General features: G+C 41.0%; 1 protein-coding gene across 1 annotated transcript in view; it reads left to right on the top strand.

Moving 5' to 3' along the window:
• The first annotated feature begins 1,036 nt into the window (after positions 1-1,036).
• FAM185A (family with sequence similarity 185 member A) overlaps positions 1,037-21,167 on the top strand; it is a 51,119-nt gene continuing 30,988 nt past the window's right edge. Inside the window, exons 1-4 of the mRNA XM_027795398.2 lie at positions 1,037-1,154; positions 5,724-6,113; positions 12,955-13,064; positions 18,011-18,103. Of these exons, the coding sequence (XP_027651199.2) occupies positions 1,037-1,154; positions 5,724-6,113; positions 12,955-13,064; positions 18,011-18,103 (711 nt within the window). The remainder of the gene's footprint in view (positions 1,155-5,723; positions 6,114-12,954; positions 13,065-18,010; positions 18,104-21,167) is intronic.

Genomic DNA, 21,167 nt, shown 5'->3' with positions numbered 1-21,167 from the left:
TCCAGATCGTTGGTAAAGATGGTAAACAGGGCTGGCCCCAATACTGAGCCAACAGCTAGAAAAAGACTCAGGTTTAGAAAAGCATCATTAAGATTTTTATACTAGTTACACAGTCTTACCCTTCAGGCCCAACTTTAAATTGTTTTTTTAGTTTTAAGCACAAAGGGAAATAAATCATTAATCACACTGCTTTTCTCTGCCATTGTTACAGAATTGAAGGTATGAATTCATCATTAGAATAACATTAAACTATTTACGCTGCTATTGCTGGAGTAAAAAACTATTGTATGTTGAAAAGTATGTGTCAATGTCTTCTCAATTATTTCATTAAACCTTTTGTATGAATGTACATTCAAATTAATTTATAATTTCAGTTTGGTAAACATCTGGCCAGACTGGGAAGTTTGTGAAGTCAATTAAAACAATAAGCAGTTATTTGTGTAAGCAGTCTGACCAAGTCCAGTGAAAATATTTATGAAGTAGCTAATTATTAGTATTACATGCAGGTTCACAACTGGATTTATAAATGAGACCTTATACATTGACATGTGCGCTACTTTCCTTCCTGATAGAAATCATCAATTTCTTAATTTATTTCCTCCCCTATTATTCGTTGCCACACAAATCTGATCTGTTTCAGTCAAAGCTGGGTTAGTTAAATTGGTGTAGACTGACATGTTAATCCTCCAGCTCACAAGAGATTTTTTTGTTTAATACCACACAAGTCTAAAGCTTAGGCAATAAAAAAAATTTAAACGAATAACTGTAAATTCACATTAAACTGAGCTGAGGCTACAGAAATAGATCTCCTTCCACAGCCAGCTGCATCCATGGAAGTTACATACTATTTCCTTCTCTTGCAGGAGGAGATACCTTCCTCCTCAACAGTGATCTGCAAGAACAACAGCTTTATGTCTACATTCTCAGGCAAAATCAGCTAAGGAAGTCTGAGTGATTTCAATGGTATAAACTCAACTGGGTGATTTTTCTGGAAGTTGCTAAGGAGCACCTTCCCATCTGCCTGCAGGCCGAAAGGATGGCAGGAGACAGGGGCAGGACCCAGAGCACGACAGCAATGAACAGAACCTCAGCTGAACAGTGGGACATAGAATCATTTAGTTTGGAAAAGGCCTTTAAGAACCTTGACTCCAACTGTAAACCTAACACTGCCAAGTCCACCACTAAACCATGTCTCTAAGCACTACATCTACACATCTTTTAAATACCTCCAGGGATGGTGACTCAGCCACTTCCCTGGGCAGCCAGTTCCACTGTTTGGCAACCCTTTGGGTGAAGAAATTTTTCCTAATATCCAATCTAAACCTCAGGGTATTTACCTACATTTTCATGCTACTTCCTTTTGCACACAAATCTTAAAAAGTAAAATTACTCTGAAAACAAAACAACTGACTTAGTATTTTATACTGTATTAGTTAGAAAAATTATGCAATGATGTTTGCAACATCAGGACAGTGATATCTAGTCAGACTAAAAGCTGATCTAGCCCTACGTGCTTCCAGCCAACACCAGATGCCTGAGAAGGGACAGAAGAATCCACCAGTCACAGCGTAGTGATGTTTCCCTGACACCACCCCCTCTCCTGCTGAACTCATGCAAAATTTTCGGTATCTGCAAAATCCAGGCAAATGAAGATTTTCATCTTACTTCTGCACTGCTTGAGTAACCATACTTTCTCTCTGTTTATAAGCTGGCTCCTTGATGCCACCTATTTCTTCAAATGGATAAGTCACTGAATAATCACAACCTTTCTATGCCACTAGGTTTAATTTAACATCATAACTTCATTTGATAATCCTTTTTCCAGGCTGAAGAAGCCAATCTACCTGTTGTCACTGGCATTAAAGCCCTTCTCTGCCTTCCACTGTCCTTGTCATCCTTCTTCAAAACTTTTCCAGTTCTACCATATCCTCTTCAAGGAGAAGGGAAGAGATGAGACCTACAGATAATATTAATAACATAGGAGTACCATGGCTTTATTCAATCACACAGTGATCTTCTTTTCATCCCCTAAAATTTTATTTCCTAATGCTTCTTTCTTAAAGTTAAAGCTTACAGTCTTATAAGCAGCAGACCTTCTGTTTTAAATAGGCAAAGCGTGTACTTCAGCTTGTAGGGCTGTGTCTTTAAACCACAAAGCTATGCCAACATTAAATGATCATTCAAATTAATATTGTGCATCATGTACAATAGGGCACTATAATAGGCATGTTATTCATAATGGATTGTTTGATTAGACTATACAACCTCACAGACAACTACTTTGGGGAGATGAGGGCACACTGCATACCTAAACTACTTACCAAGTTCTAAGTTCCATTGTTACCCCTTGTTGTCAAGCCTCTGTTATTTGGGATGGAATGGCCCTGAGCCACACACAGACTTTATCTGCTGGAGTTCTAATTAGATACAGCTAAGGCAGAGGAGAATTTGAACGGTAAGATTTGCTGCTTCCCTTTTCATGTGGTTACCATGAGGAACTTGATTTCCTCAGAAAATTTCTGGTAGCATGACAAACAAAAAATCCCTGAAATCCAAACCACTGCATGCTTTGGAGACTGCCTCTCTCTGCCATCCCTGAGAAGAGACGGTTACCATTACTACACACACACTAAAATACCGAGGGGAAAACAAACAAAACACGCTTTGCCTACCCACTGAAACCTAGACATGCCTTGAGAACAAAGAAGGCTCAAGGAAGCAGTTCAATAATACATCACTGAAAAAATACAAAATACTGAATACACATAAAGGAACTAAAATAGTGTAATAAAACCATTTCGTAATAGAAACACATGAGAATTTTTAATAAACTTGGAAAAAATATCCTGACTACAAAAATTCTTAAGGCTTACGCTATGGTGAAACACTGATGAGTAGCTACCACTGTGTGTGGTGAACCGTGCTCAAATGCTGGATGTTAACTTGAAGTGTTCTTGCATCTGCAGGTAAGAGTCTCAGCATGAGCATAACACTAGCAAGAACGCTCCTGCAGGGTGGCCCTGTTTTCCTGAGGATTGAAGTCATGTTATTTCTTCATTACAATTATAGCAAATGGGTGGACTTAATCCTGCCCCAGAAGACTAAATTTATACCCTGTGGGAACCTGAAGCAGTCTGATCTTACACTGTGATTAATTCCAGATATAAAAGTTAGAAAAATGTATTCCTCCTATAGCTTCTCCTATATATCTTTTTTATTTAATTCCTCTTTCCTTGAAATCTCTCTCACCTTCGCCTAAAAGCACCTCTAATGATGCTTTGGCTTTAAAACCTATTTTATAACACGTTATAAGGTCTAGTTTTTGTTATCTTTTGCATGAAATACAGAACATTCTTTGGCTTACAACAACACTGTAAGTAAACATCTGGCAAAACGGCTAATAAGCATTGTGATTCATTAGGGAATCATGCAGGCATCTTAAAATAAGAGCTCTAAATAAATCTTAGTTTATAAATTTTATATAGTTTTCTTTTCCAGCAAGTGACGAGTCAGAAAATTAAAGATGAAAATCAATCTCATTTTACTGTTGGACTCTCCTACATGCCATACCAGCTGATATGGGATCAGCCAGAATTCAATCAAAAGCATGAAAATGAAATTGAATTAATATTATAGCCAAAATATGGATAGCATAAGTAAAACATTAAAAATATGTATGGAGAATGAAGGACTCCTTCCTAGCAATTACTTTTAATCTTTTTTCTTTAGCATTTTTAACCGTGTAAGTATGCTTTAGACTGTATCTAATGAAAAAACCCAACACAAACCAGTCAAATATATACATAGCAAAGGCTTAAGCACCTCTGAGTGTTTTTTTAAACAATGTTCTCAATTATGCAAAACTCAACAATATTAAAGATGATGCGTAGGGAGCCCAACCTGATAAATCTCTGCCTCCATGAGGATCGTCAAATACCAAGATACTGGAGAAAAAGGGGGCAGTAGGAAAGCAACGCTAACGTTTAAGAGGAGGTAGGAAACGACAAGAACAGCTGCACTGGGGGCGGGCAGGGGTAAGCCCCACCTCAGCAGACAGGATTCCCTTGGAGCAGCCGGTTATTAAGCGTGATTTGTTGAATGGGCTGACATCTAGCGAAATTACAGCACGCTGCACCACGCTTCTTAACGGGTCTGTAACCGTTTCCCTGGCAAATCTTCTAACATTTAAATTTAGTATTTGGTCTCAAGAGCGAGACTTCTGTAGCATTTTCTTCTAAAACCAACTGTTTCTTAAGACTTGAAAAAAAACCCCACCTTCTAGCCTGTCATGTCTCAATATTTCTCGATACATTTTTGTGTTTCAAGAGTTCTGTTTTTCTATACTCAACTATCATACATGGATGTAGTCCATGACTTTACATCACCCACCTCACTTTTTTTATTGGTTATACAACGATAATGTGGGCTACGAAGTCCATTAAAGTCTTTTTAACTGAATTCAGTAGTTCCCCCGCTTGTTTGTAAACCCTGTAAGGACATTTTTGTACAGAACTCAGAAATATATTTATCTGTCTGGCTTTAGAACTGCTAGGCTGCTAAAATAACTTAATAATTAACTGCTAAAAATAGTCACAATAAGTTATGCTATAATTTATAAACAACATGTTAACCAAGCCATCTTGACAGAGCAATTTTGGAGCTCTGGAATGCCGCCGTTGAAAACTTTCCAGCACCTCTGCCAAACTGCTGCTTCATCCTCGGACCATGGACATTCCACCACATGCAGTGCTACTGTAGGCTTAAGTGTAACAAGACCAAGCTGCCACCCAAAGTCCTGTCGTTTCCCCCTTCCCATTTCTCCCTTTTCCCCTGCCTCCTCCTTGCAGATGTTAAATGTTGTGGGTGCAGAGGCTGCTGCACCAGGGAGCTGCGCAGGCTGCAGCCCAACCGGCACGGCTCTTCCACTGGAAAGTAATACTCGGCGGCACCACGGTCAACCCAGGGGCCGGCGGAAAGGGCCTTCATGCCCTGAGGTACCTCGAGGTGGCCCACCCCGCGCCCCGGCCGGGGGACTCCCGGCGCCCAGGGGTCCGGCGGGGAGGCTGGGCCCAGCCCACCCAGGACCCCTCAGACAGGACTGAGGCAGCCCTCAAGGCCCGGCGCCGCCGGGCTTGCTTCCCGTCTCTGCGCCGGAGCCGCCGTTTTGTCTTCTCTCGGCCCAGGCCACCGCAAGCCCCTGCAGGCCGCGCAGCCCGGCCCGCCGCAGAGCCCTACCTGTGCGGCCGCGGCCAGCCTCACCCAGCCGCGTCCCCCGTTCCTATAGCGACACCCGCTCGCCTCTCCGTCCTCCCTCTACCGCCCCTAGCCCTCTCCTTCGCTTCTGATTGGCTCTAGCCTCCCTCCCGCTGCCCAATAGAAGCAGACACGGAAATGCTCCGCCTTCCCCCCCTTCGCTGATAGGCCGACGAGTCGGGCTGCGCTCGCCCCTTCTGCGGGCGCTTGTAGGTCCTCCCGCGCGCTGAGCAGCTGCCCCGCAGGAGCCGCCTCAGCGAGGGGGCGGGGCCGGCGCTCGTCGCTGCCGGGGCGCGCGTCAGCGGCCACCGCCTGTTTATTGCTCAGCCGCCCCGGTGCCTCGCCCCGCGTGCAGCCGCGTCACGTGACCAGGCGGGGGTAACGGCCGGGCCGCCGCGAGGAGCGGCTCGTTGCCCCGCCCCGCCTGAGGGGGCTTCTGCCGCGGCCGCGACCCCGCCGGGCGGCATGAGGGCGCTGCCCCCCGCGCTGGGGGCCTCTGGCGCTGCGGGCGGCGGGCGGGTGGTGGGAGCCGCCCGTCCCCCGCCGCCGGTGCAGCGGCTCGGCCGAGGCCGGTGGCCGTAAGCCCCTTCAGGAGTGGGTGCTGGCGGTCAGCCCGCGGGGGCGGCTGCGGGTGCGGCTGCCCTGCCAGGTGAGCGTCCGCCCGCTGGACCCGCAGCGCTACCCGGGCGCGGCCCGTGTGCTGGTCGCCCTCAGCGGCGCCGGCGGCAGCCCCCCGCCCCGCGGCCTGCAGCGGGACCGCCTGCGGGTGGAGTACGACGAGGCGCTGGAGCAGATGGCGATCGTCGCGGACGGCGTGGACAGCAAGGCCACCGTGGACGTCAGGACGCCCGTCAAGTTCGGTGGGTGGAGCGGGGGTGGGGGTCCCCGTCCCCTTCCCGGCCGGCCCTGCCCTCCCCTCCCCTCAGCAGGGGCGCCCCACGGGCCGCGCCGGCTCCGCTGCGGCTGGCAGCGGGTGTTGGGGAATGGCGCCGTGCCCCCTTCCGTTAAGGATGTTCAGACCCTCCCGGTTTTGTCTGTGTGTCCCCAGTTCCTGGTTTGTTGTTTGCTAGATGGTTTGTTGTTGACCTGGTGGTCAGCAATACTTAACGCTGGAACTTCTGCTGTTAAGTGCTAGCTAGCGGGCAGACTTACTCTTGCTGTGACAGCTGGAGTTCCAGGGAAGGTGTAAGTGCCGCTCCTCTGGGAGGCACCGCTCCTCAGCCTGGGCTACGCACACCCGCGGCTCGAGGGCTGTTCAGGTTTGCTGGATCTACTACTGGCTCCATTAGCAGCTGTTGTGCCCAGTGGCAGGCCATCCACAGGGCTCAAAAAAGTCTGGAAGGTAACAATAGAGGTGAAATGCTGAGGGCTCTCTTGGCTAGTACAATGCTTGAATTGCCTTTTTGGGCACAAGGCAAAAATCTGGGCAGGGTTTCTGGTGTGGAACCTACAAACAATCTGGGAAAGCAGCTGTAGTGGCTGAAAGCAATAAATATTTGTGCTGGACTGAAATCCTGACAGTGGCGCTAAGCTTAGGGAAGGAGGAGGGGAAGCTTGCTAGGATAATTCCCTTCAGTAAGCTGAAGTTTAGGGAGAATTTGACCCAGGGAGATTTGTGTTTAGTCATTTTACATGGGTTTTTTCCTATGAATTTGTGCAATTGCCTGTACAGTGCAAAGTAAGTTTCACCATGGTGGAAGAACCACTCAGTATACAAAAAAACTGGTCATTTGGTTTGCTCCAAGTGGCTGTTGCCGATTTGCTGCTTTATATCATTTGATGCTCTGCTGTAGTTGTGGTATGAGAAATGGTGAAGAATCTCATTCTACTTATGCTTGATACGTGTCATCTATGACTTCAGTAGAGCATGGTGTTACATTCTCTTGGTTACCACTTCTCCAAACCCTTAAAGCAAAGACATTCTGCACCTTTCTTCTTACGGTTTTTTTTTTTCCTATATCTTGAATTCTACTATGTCATATTTTGGACTTGGGATTATTTTTTTCTTGTGTTCATTTAAAAGGGCCTGAACTGTGTATCATTCAAAAAGGATATGTGCTATGGGTTTGTCATAGCAACGTTGTCTTTGGTTTTCTAGTCTTACTCATCCCTGTAACTTTTTCTTTTCTTTTTTTTTGTCAAAACATCAGAAAATCCAAGTTCATTCTCTTAAACAGATCAACTGTTACCTATACATTCATTGATGTATATTCATAATCACGGAGTTAATGAACATATAGGCAGGACTGTCTCCTCCAAGAGACTTCCGTAGTTTTGACTCTTCCCTAAGAATTGACAGTTACATTCTTACAGCTTTTTCAACTTTTTTTTATTATATTGTTTTTTTCCCTCTGCTTGGCAATTGCAAAGATTACCTTGGCTTGTCTGTAGTACATTCATGGAGTCTGTTCCAGGATTACAGACAATCAAACCAAAACCCAGCTTCCCATTTGTTACCCTTCATTTCTCTGGTACCAAGTGTGTCTGCTTACTGTAGCTGTTAGTAATTTAGTATTTTGGTTTCTCCAGGATCTCTGAGTGACTCTTGTGTTACTCCAGATTCGGTTACTCTCAGGGCGTAGAATTCATTGTATTAAGATCTGGGGAATCTTAGCCTTCATAAAGAGTTTCAATGTGGGAAGCCTTCCTAAAGGTCTTAGTAATGAATTCTGATTGACAGAAAAAAATCACTTAGCTTTTGTCCCGTCTTTGAGATTCTTATTACATTCTGAATGTCAGCCAACACTGCAGACTGTCTTAGCCTTCCTTGAAATAGGTTTTATTGGTTTGTAGGGTTTTAAGCTGGGTTTGTAGTAAGCTCATGCAATTTAGGTTCCCTGGACAGTCTGTGGCTTATAATCCTCTTCCTCTAATTGCTGCTTGTCACCCCATAGTTAACGTGATGTTAGTGTTGTCTGTTCATGCGGTTATCCAGTCATATCCACAGATGTATCTACTAAAACATATTTTTTTTTTTTTTTCCCCTCAGTGAAGTGGAATTGCTACTTGCCAGTGAGGTTCTACTTCAAGTGTCCTTTCAGCTCTGGTTTGGCTTTTCTGAGTAGTAGTTTGTGCTTGGGTTGTACCTTTTCTTTATTTAGGAAATAATTATCCATTAAACTTCATTGCATAAGCAAAAGATCTTGTAAAAACACATCTCAAACCAGAAAGAAACTGTTATTCCTCTGCAAGACTTTTCTCTGGCCTTCCTTGAATGCATGACAAAGATGTTAACTGTTCTGGCTAAACAGTTTTATCTGAGCTCTCTTTCTGTCACTTAGCTGTAAAAAGTTGAGAAGCTGATGTGAATGCTGAACGCCTTTACAGTATTTTAGCTTTTTTCTTCATTTGGAAGTTACAGCATTTTGTAACAGCTTTCGCAACTTACCTTGGAGCTTATCCAGGAAGCTCTTAGCTAGCTAAAACTCCTTCGACCCCAAAGAGTGTGTGCAGATGCTAGATGATGACCTTAAATACACATTTTTAAACCAAAGGCAATTTGTAAGCGGCCCAGCAGGGCAAGTACTAAAGGATCCTGTCTTAGTGTCTAGTTTTATGCAGTGTACTTTCAATAGCCTATACAATTTTATAATCCTCTCTGATACATTTAACCTTCATAGATGGTAGATACCAATAAACTTCTCTTTAGTCTAATTTATTTTCCTTCAGGTCACATCTATATGTTAGCTATTTATTCCAGGGATAGCATAGGCACATAGCTGTAGGTTTGGAGTCTGCTCAGCACATAAAGAGAACCCTGTGTCTTGGCATGTCAAACCACGTGTGGTAACTGAACTGGAAACCAACTCTTTTATTTCTGGTTACTGTACATAGAGTACTCGGACATAACTGAGATCTTGCGTGACCAGAATTTCAGAATCATCTGTCCCATCTTACCATGCAATTCTTATGTTTTGCTTTAGTATGTACGTATTATATTAGCATCATAGGATAATTTGGGTTGGAGGGAACCTCAGAAGGTTTCTAGTTCAAGTTCCTGCTCAAAGCAGGGTCAACTCCAAGGCCAGGGGAGGCTGCTCACTGCTTTAATCCAGTCTGGTTTTGGGAAAGGTCCAAGAATGAGGACAATATAACCTCCTCTGACAAACTGTTTCCATGTTTTTTCCATATTATACCCTGGTGAAGAGAATGGAGGCTTCTATGTCAAAGTCAAGGAGGAGAACCATGAGTCTTGAAGTGGTGGACAAGCTGCATGGAAGTAGAATACCAGAGCTCTGTCCCCTCTGGCACAGGAACAGGCACTCCTGGTCTAGGCCCGCTTGTAAGCCACTATGTTTTTTTAATTGTTTGTTTTGGGGTTTTTTGTTTATTTTTTATTAGCAGTTTTCTTCTTGCGAAAACTTAACTCTTCCACCTTAATCTTATTTAAGTCAATCAGATCACTTAGCGTTTTGGCTAAATACTGTAGATTCTTGTGGAACTAAGCAAGCTGAATGACTGTATGGGCCTTGAATGTTTCTGTGAATTACCAAAATCATAATTTTATGGTATCGCTTAAACAATTTTTTTTGCCTGTTTATATGAGGGGAGAACCTAAGCTCCTGGGACTGCTTGTTTCGGTTTTTTTTTTTATAAATGTTAGTGGAAAGCAAGTATGAATCCTTTCAACAGTGTACTTTTCTGAAGTCTTAACATTAGTGAGTTGGAAAAAAAGATCATCCATGTAAGGATAGCAGACTTACAGCCTCAGAATAGCAAATACTGTAATGCGATGCCCTCAATAAATAGTTTTTCCTTGACTGAATTATTCTGCGTGCATGCTCACTTACTACTAACCTTTTTCTATAAGCAGAGTAGTTGTCCAGGGCTGATGAGTTAATTTAAAATAATTTTCCAGTCTATTTCCAATATTATAGTTTAAGGCAGTATTTCTGAGGTCTACATTCTGATACCAAAGTCCTTTTTTTCCTTATGTACTTTTATTTCCAATACGAGTCCTTTGCACTCAAAGATCTTCATGCATCTTTGAGGTTTGTGTGGCTAAAGTTGGCTTCAGCTCTAATCTTTGCTAAGGAGCAATCAAACTAGCTATTTCTGGAGCTTTGGCACTGGAACAGATATCCTGTTCCTCCTTGCGTGTTGGAAGTTTCATTAGCAATGTTATCCAGCTTTTAGCCTGCCTCTTTGTGGAGTCACTTTTCCTTGCTTCAGGAAGCCTGTGTGTGAGACAGAGAGGCTGTCCACCTCCTTGTCCACCTGATTTTTGCTGTATCAAGGCTAGCAAAGCATTGTGACCCTGCAGAGGATCAAGGCACAAAGTATGTTTCCAGGGATCTCTGGTGTTTCTTAACAGCATGCTCATGGATCCCTCGACTTCTGTGTCTTCTTCTGGCATCTTTGATACACCTAGGATTACACTACTAATGTCCCTTTCAAATTAGAGCCATAGTATGCCCTGCAGGATCAAAGTTATTAACCCTGTTCTTACAAAAGTCTTATTAAGTTGGTATCATGACTAAACTGACTGCTCATAAGCATTTCCTCACCCCCTTTGATAGAAGCAGTATGGGCAAGAGGTTATCAAGCTGATTGAATTCAATGATTTACACAAGCAAACTGGCTTTTTAACTTCTCTTTTCTCAGAAAGAAAAATAGCAGAAGTCTTGGATGTAGATTCTCCCAAGGACTGTGCAGTTTTCCAGTGGATAAATTGAGCATTTTTGAGCAAGACTGCTTGTACTTCAAAAAATAATACTGCTTGCTTTTTGAGCTCTCAAAGTTTGTGCTGTGTGGGGACATACTGTTTCAAGTATAGATGTTTGGAGACTGCCTCTGTTTGTGTCACTCTGGAAACTGTGTTTAAACAATTCAACTGCCCCCTTAGAGGTAAAACCATATAGAAAACTGTTTTGTCTCAACTTCAGAGCCTGTAGATCAGCATCGATCAAATTGAAATAGTTCAGATACTTTTAGTCTGGTGAAATTGTCTAGGCTTTACCAACATAAAACCTTGTGGAGCTGGCCCTCAAGACTCTGGCAATGGTCACCAGACCAGTTTGCCAGGTTTTGTGCTTTTACATGCCTCAAAGTGTATCTTAGAGTTTACTTACATTTAAGAAACATACAGTTTGATTAAAATCTTGGTCATAGTATCTCTTCTTTGGAAGTCTTCCATGAAGGGGCTAAGAAAATAATACCTACAAATAAAACAGCTTTCTGGAAAACCTGCTTGCTTATCCAGTCCACCTCTTCTAGCCCTCTTTCTTAGGAAATTGTTACCTGTGAACACGGTCTGCTTCCTTCACTACATTTAACCTCTTAGCTTATTGTGGCAATAAGGTAGCACTCTTGCAGCAAAGATGTAACTTGTTTCAGATCTGCCCCTGGGATTTTCCTGGTTTGTCAGTGGCAAAATTTCCCATCGTTGTCAGTTGGAGCTCTCAGTCTCTTATCTTCATGGTCTGCAAGCTACTGTTGTCATGCTTCCAGCATCTACCCTGAGCAGCATCATGGCAGTGTGATCTTCAGCCTCCACTAATGTCACAGGTCTGACTTGGGAAATCTCATTGGAGCAGAGCTTGTTATACATACTCTGATTCTTCTTCTCATATTTCTGGTCATCTTAGCAGATAGTGGAGGTGAAAGACAGACTTTCACGGGTGCTTAAATGAGGTTTGTTTCCTAGATAATCTTTTCTTTAGAGAGTAATTGGCTCACTCCCTCTGTTAGTGTAGCTTCAGTTCTTGCAGCAAATGCTTCTGACTCCTGTTCAATTTTTCTCTTTCTTCTTTCTGCCTTTTATCCTTAAAAGAACAGAACTACTTTTTTCCTTTCCTGTCTTTACTTTTTGCCAGTTGTTACCAGGATCATTAATACAAATTATTATTAATATAGTCAGAATCCTCAGACTGCACATTCTCAAACTTCTTCCTGGTTCTTTAAACCCAGGGGTGATCTCAAGTGGCAGAAAAATCCCTTTGATAGTCCTGCATGAAGCACTATGAGCCTATAAATTACTCCTTTGATAACAGTGTTATCTACAAGACCTAGTTAGTTTTCTTTGTGGGAGCCTATGAACAGTAGTAAGGTGAGGTGATTCAGACTAGAGCCAAACATGCTGCCTCATGCCAAGGGGCAAGTCAGGCCTTTGAGAAGGCTAGGGAAGAATGACACATGCAAACTCCTATATATCTATTTTTGTGTTATGCTGCTTGCAGGTTGAAGCAACATAGGTCTAAGCGAGACATATGTATTTGTGCTGTTGAATCATTACTTTACATGTGGCTTCAAACAACCTGCCAACCTTGCCACTCCAAAACTCATGTTAGGGTACCTAAATGGCTCAGTAGTAGAATTGCTAATAGAATTAGTGACTAAGGTAGCTGTGAGATGGAGGTGGGGTTTGGGGTGGGTTAAAACAAAAATATATAAAACTTCACTAAAGGACCACACCCTGCTGATTCCTTGCCAGAGGTTACAGTCAGTCTGCTGCCTCTTAATGTTCTTGCTTGAAGAGGGAAGGCTATGAACAGGCTTGCAAAATTCAGTCAATTATTCATAGTGACTAGTCATGCAATTGAAAGTATGTGGCCAAACTTTGCAAGAAGGTTCTTTAGTAACAAAACAGCTCCTTTTTTTTCCCCCATACTATATGTAGTTACTATATAAAGTAATCAAGTACTATGTTAAATAGATCAGACTCTTCTCATTCTGTTGCTAATAAAATTTTTTTAATTCTAGATTTGGATATCAAAACATCAGGGACTGGCTGCGTGAAGATTCAGAAAATAGAATGTGATAACTGCAAAATAGAAACTGAGAAGGGGACTAGTGTCTTGCAGTCAATAAAGGTACAAAGAACCCTCTCCCACTCCATCAATGTTTTAAAAGGGATTGTGTGGTGGAATATAGTATAAAAACTTAATACCAATTTTGGAGATACGTGCTCTGATATTTCTGAGTGTTACTATGTGCGTAGCACCTCACCTTTATTTATTGCATACAATTACGACACAAAGTCAGTAACACTCATGTGGAGTCAGAATTCCAGTTACCTTTGACAGCCAAAGCCAGCAAGAAACAGTGACAGCAGTAAGCCTGATCTCTGTCCTCCTTACCCCTCAAAAAACAAAAAAAGACAGACTGTGGGATTTCCTGTCTAGTATGTTAATAGTTATGCTTGCTCAGTTGGGACATGGCAGTGTGCTGGGTTTTTTTCTGTGTGTGTTTTTTTCATAATTCCGATTCTGCTATTGACAAACTCTTCATGTTAATTTTCAATCAGAAGTTACACATTACTTGTCCAAAATACATGACTGAAATATATCTGAATAAATACAGTATATATCATGGTCATGACCTTGTTTATTCAATCTGAAGACTTCAGGTTTGCTGACATAAGCTTTTGTAGAAATAATCAAAGTATATCTGACTTAGGTGCTGTTTGGAATCAAATTCTTGATTTAATCCCACTTGAATAATTGGAATTCAACCTGCAGGAATTGGTATAAATTCAAAAGGGCTTTTCAAATAGGGTAATTCTTAAGTTTAGGTGTTTTTGAGATATTAAACTTCTTCCAGTGTTTTTCTTTACCATGGTAAGAGATGATTTTATAGCGCACATAGGGGAAACTGAACTTAAGGAGAAACTTAATATACAACAGAGCTAGATTGACTCCATATTCAGTGAACTACAGATAACTTGCATCTTCCAGATTCTGTGTAGTTGAGCATATTACTCTTAAAAAGGTAACTAAAATATAACAAAAAGTGAACAATACTATATGTGTTAATGCAGTCTGAAGCTTTAGTTAAAAATCACTGTTATATCATAATAGCAGCAAACAGCAGTACATGAGAAACTACATAATAGGAGGAAAAGAAGGTAATTTTGGCCAGCAGTCGTGACAGTAATCACAGCATGCCATCACACATATCAAGATTTTTTTGTGATGTCATGGAAAAAGAGGATTTTGAGGAAAGAAGACTAATGTTTTGGGCATCTCTTCTCATATGCAATCTGAGATGTAAAAAATGTTGAATTTTGAAAAGGAAAAAGTTCTATTTCCCTTGAGACTTCTAGTAGCAATGAAACAATACTCTCCAACGAACTGAAAAGAAGGCTGCAAAGTCACCAGTTTGGAACTTCTGAGACCAACTCCCCTACGACCACATTATAGTTTATTAGATGAGCTTGGTGTTGGTTTTTGCCTCCAGATTTCAACTGAAACTCTTGTTAAAAGAAAGCTTTGATAGATAAGGCTTTGGCTTTTTTAACCAAAAGAGTTGCCCTAAGTATTCTTCTGGGTTGTGAGGGGCGATTGATTGTGTGTGTTCTGGTTACTGTGATGGCTTTGACGCACAATACTGGAGAAGATATGTTATTCTTGGCTTTGTTGACTCTGAAATAGAGATGAAAGTTTTGAATTAAAATTACTGACCATGTAGGTGTTTTCAAGAGCAAACAACTGTTCAATTACAGCATCAGCTGCACAACCAGGTTTTTAGTCTTAACTTTTAAGAAGTACTGTAGTTCTGTAAGGTAGCTGTAACTAATTTTTTCTAATAAAGGTTCAGGAATTATACTCTGTTATCAGAGAAACAGAATTATTAGTGAGAATTAGAATTACTAACCTTTTGGGTTTTTTCAAAGCTAAAAAATAACAAAAAAATGAAAATCTTAGATTAGATCCTGTTGTACAGCAGAAAAGCAGATACCCCTTTAGGGAATGCGCTTTACTGAGCAAGCTAAAGTGATACTGCCCTCCCCTGGATGGATTGAAGAGCTGTTTAATGTTCCTTCACTCTAATGCTGTCCACAAAGCTCACTGACTAGCAAAGCAGGAGACCCTTTCTTTACAGCAGAGAGCAAAAGATCTTGATCTTTTGATCTGATGATTAAAGAAATCTGGTCGTGTGGGGATTATTCAAGAGCACCAGCAAACAGCTTCACAACTTGCCATAGACTGCAAGAAGTTGTGTAACTTGTAATTCAGAAAACTTGTTGATTTTTTTAAATACACTTATGACTTGTACATTATCTTCAGAGTATAAATTATTCCCATATTCTTTATTGGGAAGGCAGTGCTGCTTCTTTTTAACTGTTCTCCTGCTTCTCATTGCAGTTCATTGCCTTAGCAGTGACAGTTGGGACCAAGGAGACCTTTTAATTTTGTTTCTATGTTCGATGACTACTTCTGACTCTGACTGCCAGTGATAACAAGAACTTCCAGGTGTCTTGTGCACAACTGGTGGAAGATATGCCATGCTTCCTCACCACATCCCATGTCTGAGCCTTATTTGTTAAAATTCTGCATCACTGTCCTTCCTTTCTTTGAACAGAACGGATCTTTTTTTTTTTATTATTTTATCATCTGTCATGGCCTTGACAGCCTTATAGCTCTTCCTTTCTCCCTTGCTAGGAGAAGCCCTATGAAAAATCAGTACTACTTAGTTTCAGCTAGTGGAATATTCCCTCTTAAAGGAAAAGCTACTTGACCATTATAACTTGCTGCTTCTCTGAGAAAATCCTGCTGTTACGTGTCTCTGTTGGTACCTACCTCTGAAATCCTGTTGTTTGTGGGTGGGTTTCTTTTAAGTGGATAAGGACAGTCTAATAATTCTGGGGAAAAAAGTTGAGGGACCTATGTCTTATCAAAGCTTTATCTATCCCAAAAATGATAGTGTAAAAAAAAAGTATGTTTTATAGTTTACTATCAATGGCCATACTAGTAAATCATTGTTATACATCAATTTTTCTAATCTTAAGAGTTTCCATATTTTCCTCAAGTTACATGCTTGGAGAATTTGCTTTTTTAACCATTATTCTGATAATGTGCTTAATGTAACTGCCTTAAAGGAACTGTTATGTCTGACTGAAGCATCTAATTGAAGTTTATCCTGTTTACTGTATATGGAATCACCTATTATATTTGTATAGAAGCTTAATGGAACAGCAAAGTTATTTACAACCTTTAAAAGGTCTGATGCACTACTGTAGTCTCAAGTTAGGGGTGTTGCATTTTACTGTGGGGAAGCATCTTAAATGGAGCAGAAACCAAGACTTGAGACCACAGATATTAGGGAACACTGTTCTGGAGTTCTTCCTGTCTTATGAAACACGATGAAACTTCTGGTACTTGTTGTTTCATCAGAAATGTGTCAGAGCAATATAAGTCCCATGTTTTTCATATTGGAAACTTGATTTCATATTTTTTTTAAAAAAAAAGTTCTTAATTGTAGAAGAATGAAGCTGTGTTAGCTGTATATTATCAATACTAATTGTGGGCTGGCTTCAGGGGTGTCGGGTTGGCTGATGTAGGTAAGGTGCAGCTGTGGCCGTTCTGTTAAGAGGTTGGGCAGCCAATGAAGTAGCAGAAGGAGGAAGAAGCAAAAGAAAAGGCAGTAGGCCTGGGATGAGGCGAGATGAGAAGGCAGCAGAGGGACTGGCATGAAGAGTGTGTTGATATGAGATGGTAAAAGACCTTGTTGCAGCTTGATAGTTTGGATAGTGCTGCAACACGTAACCTTGTTGCCATCTGATTAGACCTAGTTAATGCAATTTATTATGGCTTATCCAGACAGGTGTTTAATAATCAAAGTATCTTGAATGTGTCTGATATGAATGGTGTCTCAAATTAAATACCATCTGCAGGAATAACGCCTTCTCCAACAGGAACAAATATATCTGAAAATAGAGGTGGTGGTTTGGGAAAAATGTAAGAGGGGTGTGTGCAGGGAAGCTTATCCATTATTATGGATAAAAAAAATGCTGAATATATTTTTAATCCTATGTTGTTCCAGCGTTCATGCTAGTGAGCTTAAGCAAGAGAGCTTTGCTGTTGAGATCAGTAGATCTTAAAAGTCCTATTTGTTGAAGTTACAGCTTATGAATGCAGTTAGATTATTTAAATCTGACTTAAATATTTGTTCCCCCTCTTACAAGTGGTTGGGTTTTAATCTCAAGACCTGTTGGGTTCTTTTTTTTTTCTGAGAGTAGTTTGCATGTATTTCTATACATTTTTTTCTCTTGTCAGTGGTATGCAGCAGCAGCTGAGAGATATAAGGGATATAACATTTTTACTTGAAATCTGTTTTCTTTGTGAAAAACTGGAGATTGTAATGCAGATGTATGCAAAATACCTAATTTTAATTAGAATCTGGTTGGTGTAAAACACTGTAGGGTCTAGTTCTACTTGCAGGCTTAAGGTTTGTACTGGTATGCATTCATAGAAGTTTATGGCCATACATATTACTCCAAGCATAAGTAGCTCTGTGGTGTGTTTGTGTGTATATATGAGGTTGTCCTACAGACTTGTGTGACACTGTAGGTTCCAGGTCACTGGAAGGCTCTAGTTTGTAAATTCATTTCTCACTGCCAGTTCGTGGTTCTCAGCTGCTGCAGCACAGGGTATATGCATACCTTGGTTTCTGGATGGAGTATAAATGAAACACACAGTTCCCTCTTTCTTCCTCTGCTGCTTATTTTAATATATACTGAAAGAATGCTTTTCTAGTTTAAAAAACAAAACAAAAACAAAACCACCACTGTACTGAGAATAGAGAGTTCCTCAGCATCATTCATTCTTTTGCATTTCTAGTCACAAAGAAATGTGACTTGTTTTGATTTTGACTTTACTGGAAATAAACAGTACGTTTGGCAATCACTTGAAAAACCTTCACAGTAACATGGAAGAAGCTTGTGATCCAAGGTGGTTATTGTGGTACAGCTTGAAAAACAAGGTAACTTGTTTTATGGTTATCCTAACCATATGATTTTTAAACTTTTTTTTTTCAGAGCCATAAAATCGATATACGGACAAACGGTGGCAAAGTAATTGGTCTTGGAACACTTTATGGAAATACAGATATTTGTGCAACAGAGAAGGGTGTAAGTAAGAAATAAAACTTTTTCTTCAATGGCTTATTCAGCTTATCTATTGCAAAATTACTTAATTTTGAAGAATGTGCTGAAGAATATTTTATAACCTTCATTGATTGTCATTTCACTATTTTCATTTGTCTGTTTAATTATACCATCTTATGCTTGATTTGGATTAGTAAACAGGATCAACAGAAAGAGCAGTAATAAGCATGTGATCATTCCATCAGCACGGAGGTTGTGCTAGCTGATACCACTCATCAGCTTTAATTATGCAGACCCTCACAACACACTCAAACCTTTTACTTGGCTGATATCTGGGCACCTGGATTCTGCAGTAGGCCCATGCGTTTTTAGTGTCTTATGAATAGTGGCTTGATATTTGTATGTGCTGTACACTTCAGCATTATATAGTTGTAAGAATGGAAGAATAGAAGGTTTTGTATATTTCTTTGCAGATGAGGAAATACAATCTCCTGTAATTTTATTATGAGATGCAGTGAGAACAATGAACAGTTTCCTGGAGAAGTAGCTTGCTTTTTTCAGCAGATGGCAGTGTGAGACAGACTTCACACTGCTCTGATCTGGGTTCGTTTCTTGCCAGCAGTAAATTATCCATTATTTAAAATAATATAGACCTAGGCTCTCTTATGTGACACTACGTTTCTCACACCCAGCCTTGTTTTTAGGCTCAACTTGAATGTTTAGGCATCATAATGTCGGTGCAGCTGGTTGTATTAGGATTCATTAGGTCTGAAGCATTCCTATATGAGTATGTGGAGCTGAACCAGGTCTGGAAGTAGCTTGGATATGTGCAGTCATCTGTCACAATCAATAGGTACCCTTAAAACCAGCAGCACTACAAAGAAATCAGGAGTGCAGGTAGCTCTCCCTAGCCAAGGATAGAATTGAGACCAAGCTATTCCGTTCTAGCAGTCAAAAATTGCCTCTGTGAAGTGCCATTTGGCCCTGTTCTACACCTTGTAGATTGGGTTCTGAGATCATAGGTTCACTTACACAGAGCAAACTGTGAGCTGTTCTTAGTGTCCCGCTGTAAACTAAGCGACTTGCTGTTGTTTTTTTCCAAAAACTGTCCACATTAAATTACCTACTTTTCTTTGTAGTGAAGGCTACCCTGCCTTTTATGTATAAAAGAGCCAAGAGGCTTCTGTAGCTGTACTGTGGTGGGTTGTTTAATCTGGAGCTTTTTAGTCTGGAGAAATGGAGGCTAAAAGGGGAGAGGAGACCTTATCGTGCTCTACAGCTACCTGAAAGGAGTTTGTAGTGAGGTGGGTGTCTACCAAGTGATAGGATGAGAGGAAACGGCCTCAGGTTGCAGCAGGGGAGGTTTAGACTGGTTATTAGGAAAAATTGTTTCACCCACAGGGTTGTCAGGCACTGGAATAGGCTGTCCAGGGAGGTGGTTGAGTTGCTATCCCTGGAGGATGTGTACATGGCACTTAATGACATGATTTAGTGATGGAATAATTGGCAGTATTAGATTAATAGTTGGACTCAATGATCTTAAAGGTCTCTTCCAACCTAAATGATTCTATGATTGATATTTCTTCATGAACTTTATTTCATCCCAGCAAGACCACCCAGCATAAAGCAGAGTGGGTAAGGTCTGACTGTTACATGCTCTGTTGATGCCACAGCTGTGCTGATCAGTACTATCTGATTGGCAGTTCCCTTGGGACTATTACTAGTTAGTGGATTTAGGATCCATCCTAAGGCACTAGCAAGCCACAGGGAGTGGAATAGGGCAGAGGTAGTTTACAGCTTGCTTGATGTATCATCCATCTTTCTGCAGAGGGTTTCTGCTGGAAGGATGTGAAAACTGGAATCCTTGCTTTCTTCCAGTGAGTAAGATTGAGTGCAATCTACAAAGTGCTTTGACTGCTTTGGATTTATGCTGTTCACAACACACTAGCATGGCGGTGGCCTTCAAATTAGGGTTGTGCTACTTAGTCATTTGTCCCAAACCAGTTTGTTTTACCAGCACAGTCCATGGAGTTCATTTCAAATAGCATTTTGCTAGTGTTGAAATAAAAAAGTGATGGTAGAAAAATAATTAGATATCTCCGTGAAAATATAGCTCATGAAAATGAGAAATAGAATTGTTTTGCTTTGAGTCTTTGAATGCTGTTTAAATATCTTTTTTTCAGTGTCCTTCTGAAACACTAAAAAAGCTTCATGCAGATTAAGCTGAAGTGCTTCTTTGTGATCATAGATATTTATATAGTCTGTAGTATTGCTAGAAGCTACTTGCACAATTTTAAAGTTGTAGTAACTTGAGTGAAGCAAGTCATTTTAACAGGAATTTACAGCTATGGAACAGTGTTTTGGCTCATGTTACTGAACCTCTCATTAACAAACTTTGCTGTGTAGTTAGGAAGGACAGCATCAGATTTCTTTTCTCAACTGGCTGTTTCTGTTAATAATCAGCCAGCCTTACGTCTCCTGCGTGTGTTTGTATGAGGTGTGCCTTCCATCAGTTGTAGTCATCATCATGCAGTTATGGCTCTGTCAGCATTTCCAGCCCCCTCATGGAGGTGGGGAGGGAAAGGATGTGGTGGTAAAAAACACTAAGCACTTGAGAAACAGAATATTTTTAAGGAGGAGAATGGAGAAGACACTAACAAAATATCTGAGCAAGGATAGCACAGAAAGAAAGGGCAGGAGGAGGAGTATGTGGGGAAGCAGTTGTTTATGTTGTATTTAAACACAGCAAGATGTTAGTTTTAATCTTGAAAATGTGTTCAGGTACAAAACCATCCTCAGTCTGATTTATGTAGAATGACACTTTTTCTTTAAAGGCTGAGAAGCTGATGGAACTTGAGCACGTGGTCAGCTGCACTAACTGCAGCTCCCAAGGCTCTAGTCTCAAGGGAAAGACTTTTTCCAGAAAACTTGGTGGTTCAATGGACAAAAATAATAAAATTTGTTTGACTAGGGAGTCAGTACTCTGTGCCATGGGGTCCTTTCTATAATACTTATTTAGCAAAGCCAAACATCTATGTCCTGCCAAAAATTCATAGAAGTTAAAGAATTTGGGATTAAAAACATATTT

The sequence above is a fragment of the Falco peregrinus genome, chromosome 6 (assembly GCF_023634155.1).
Source record: "Falco peregrinus isolate bFalPer1 chromosome 6, bFalPer1.pri, whole genome shotgun sequence".
Lineage (NCBI taxonomy): Eukaryota > Metazoa > Chordata > Aves > Falconiformes > Falconidae > Falco > Falco peregrinus.
This window is presented reverse-complemented; position numbering and strand designations above follow the sequence as displayed.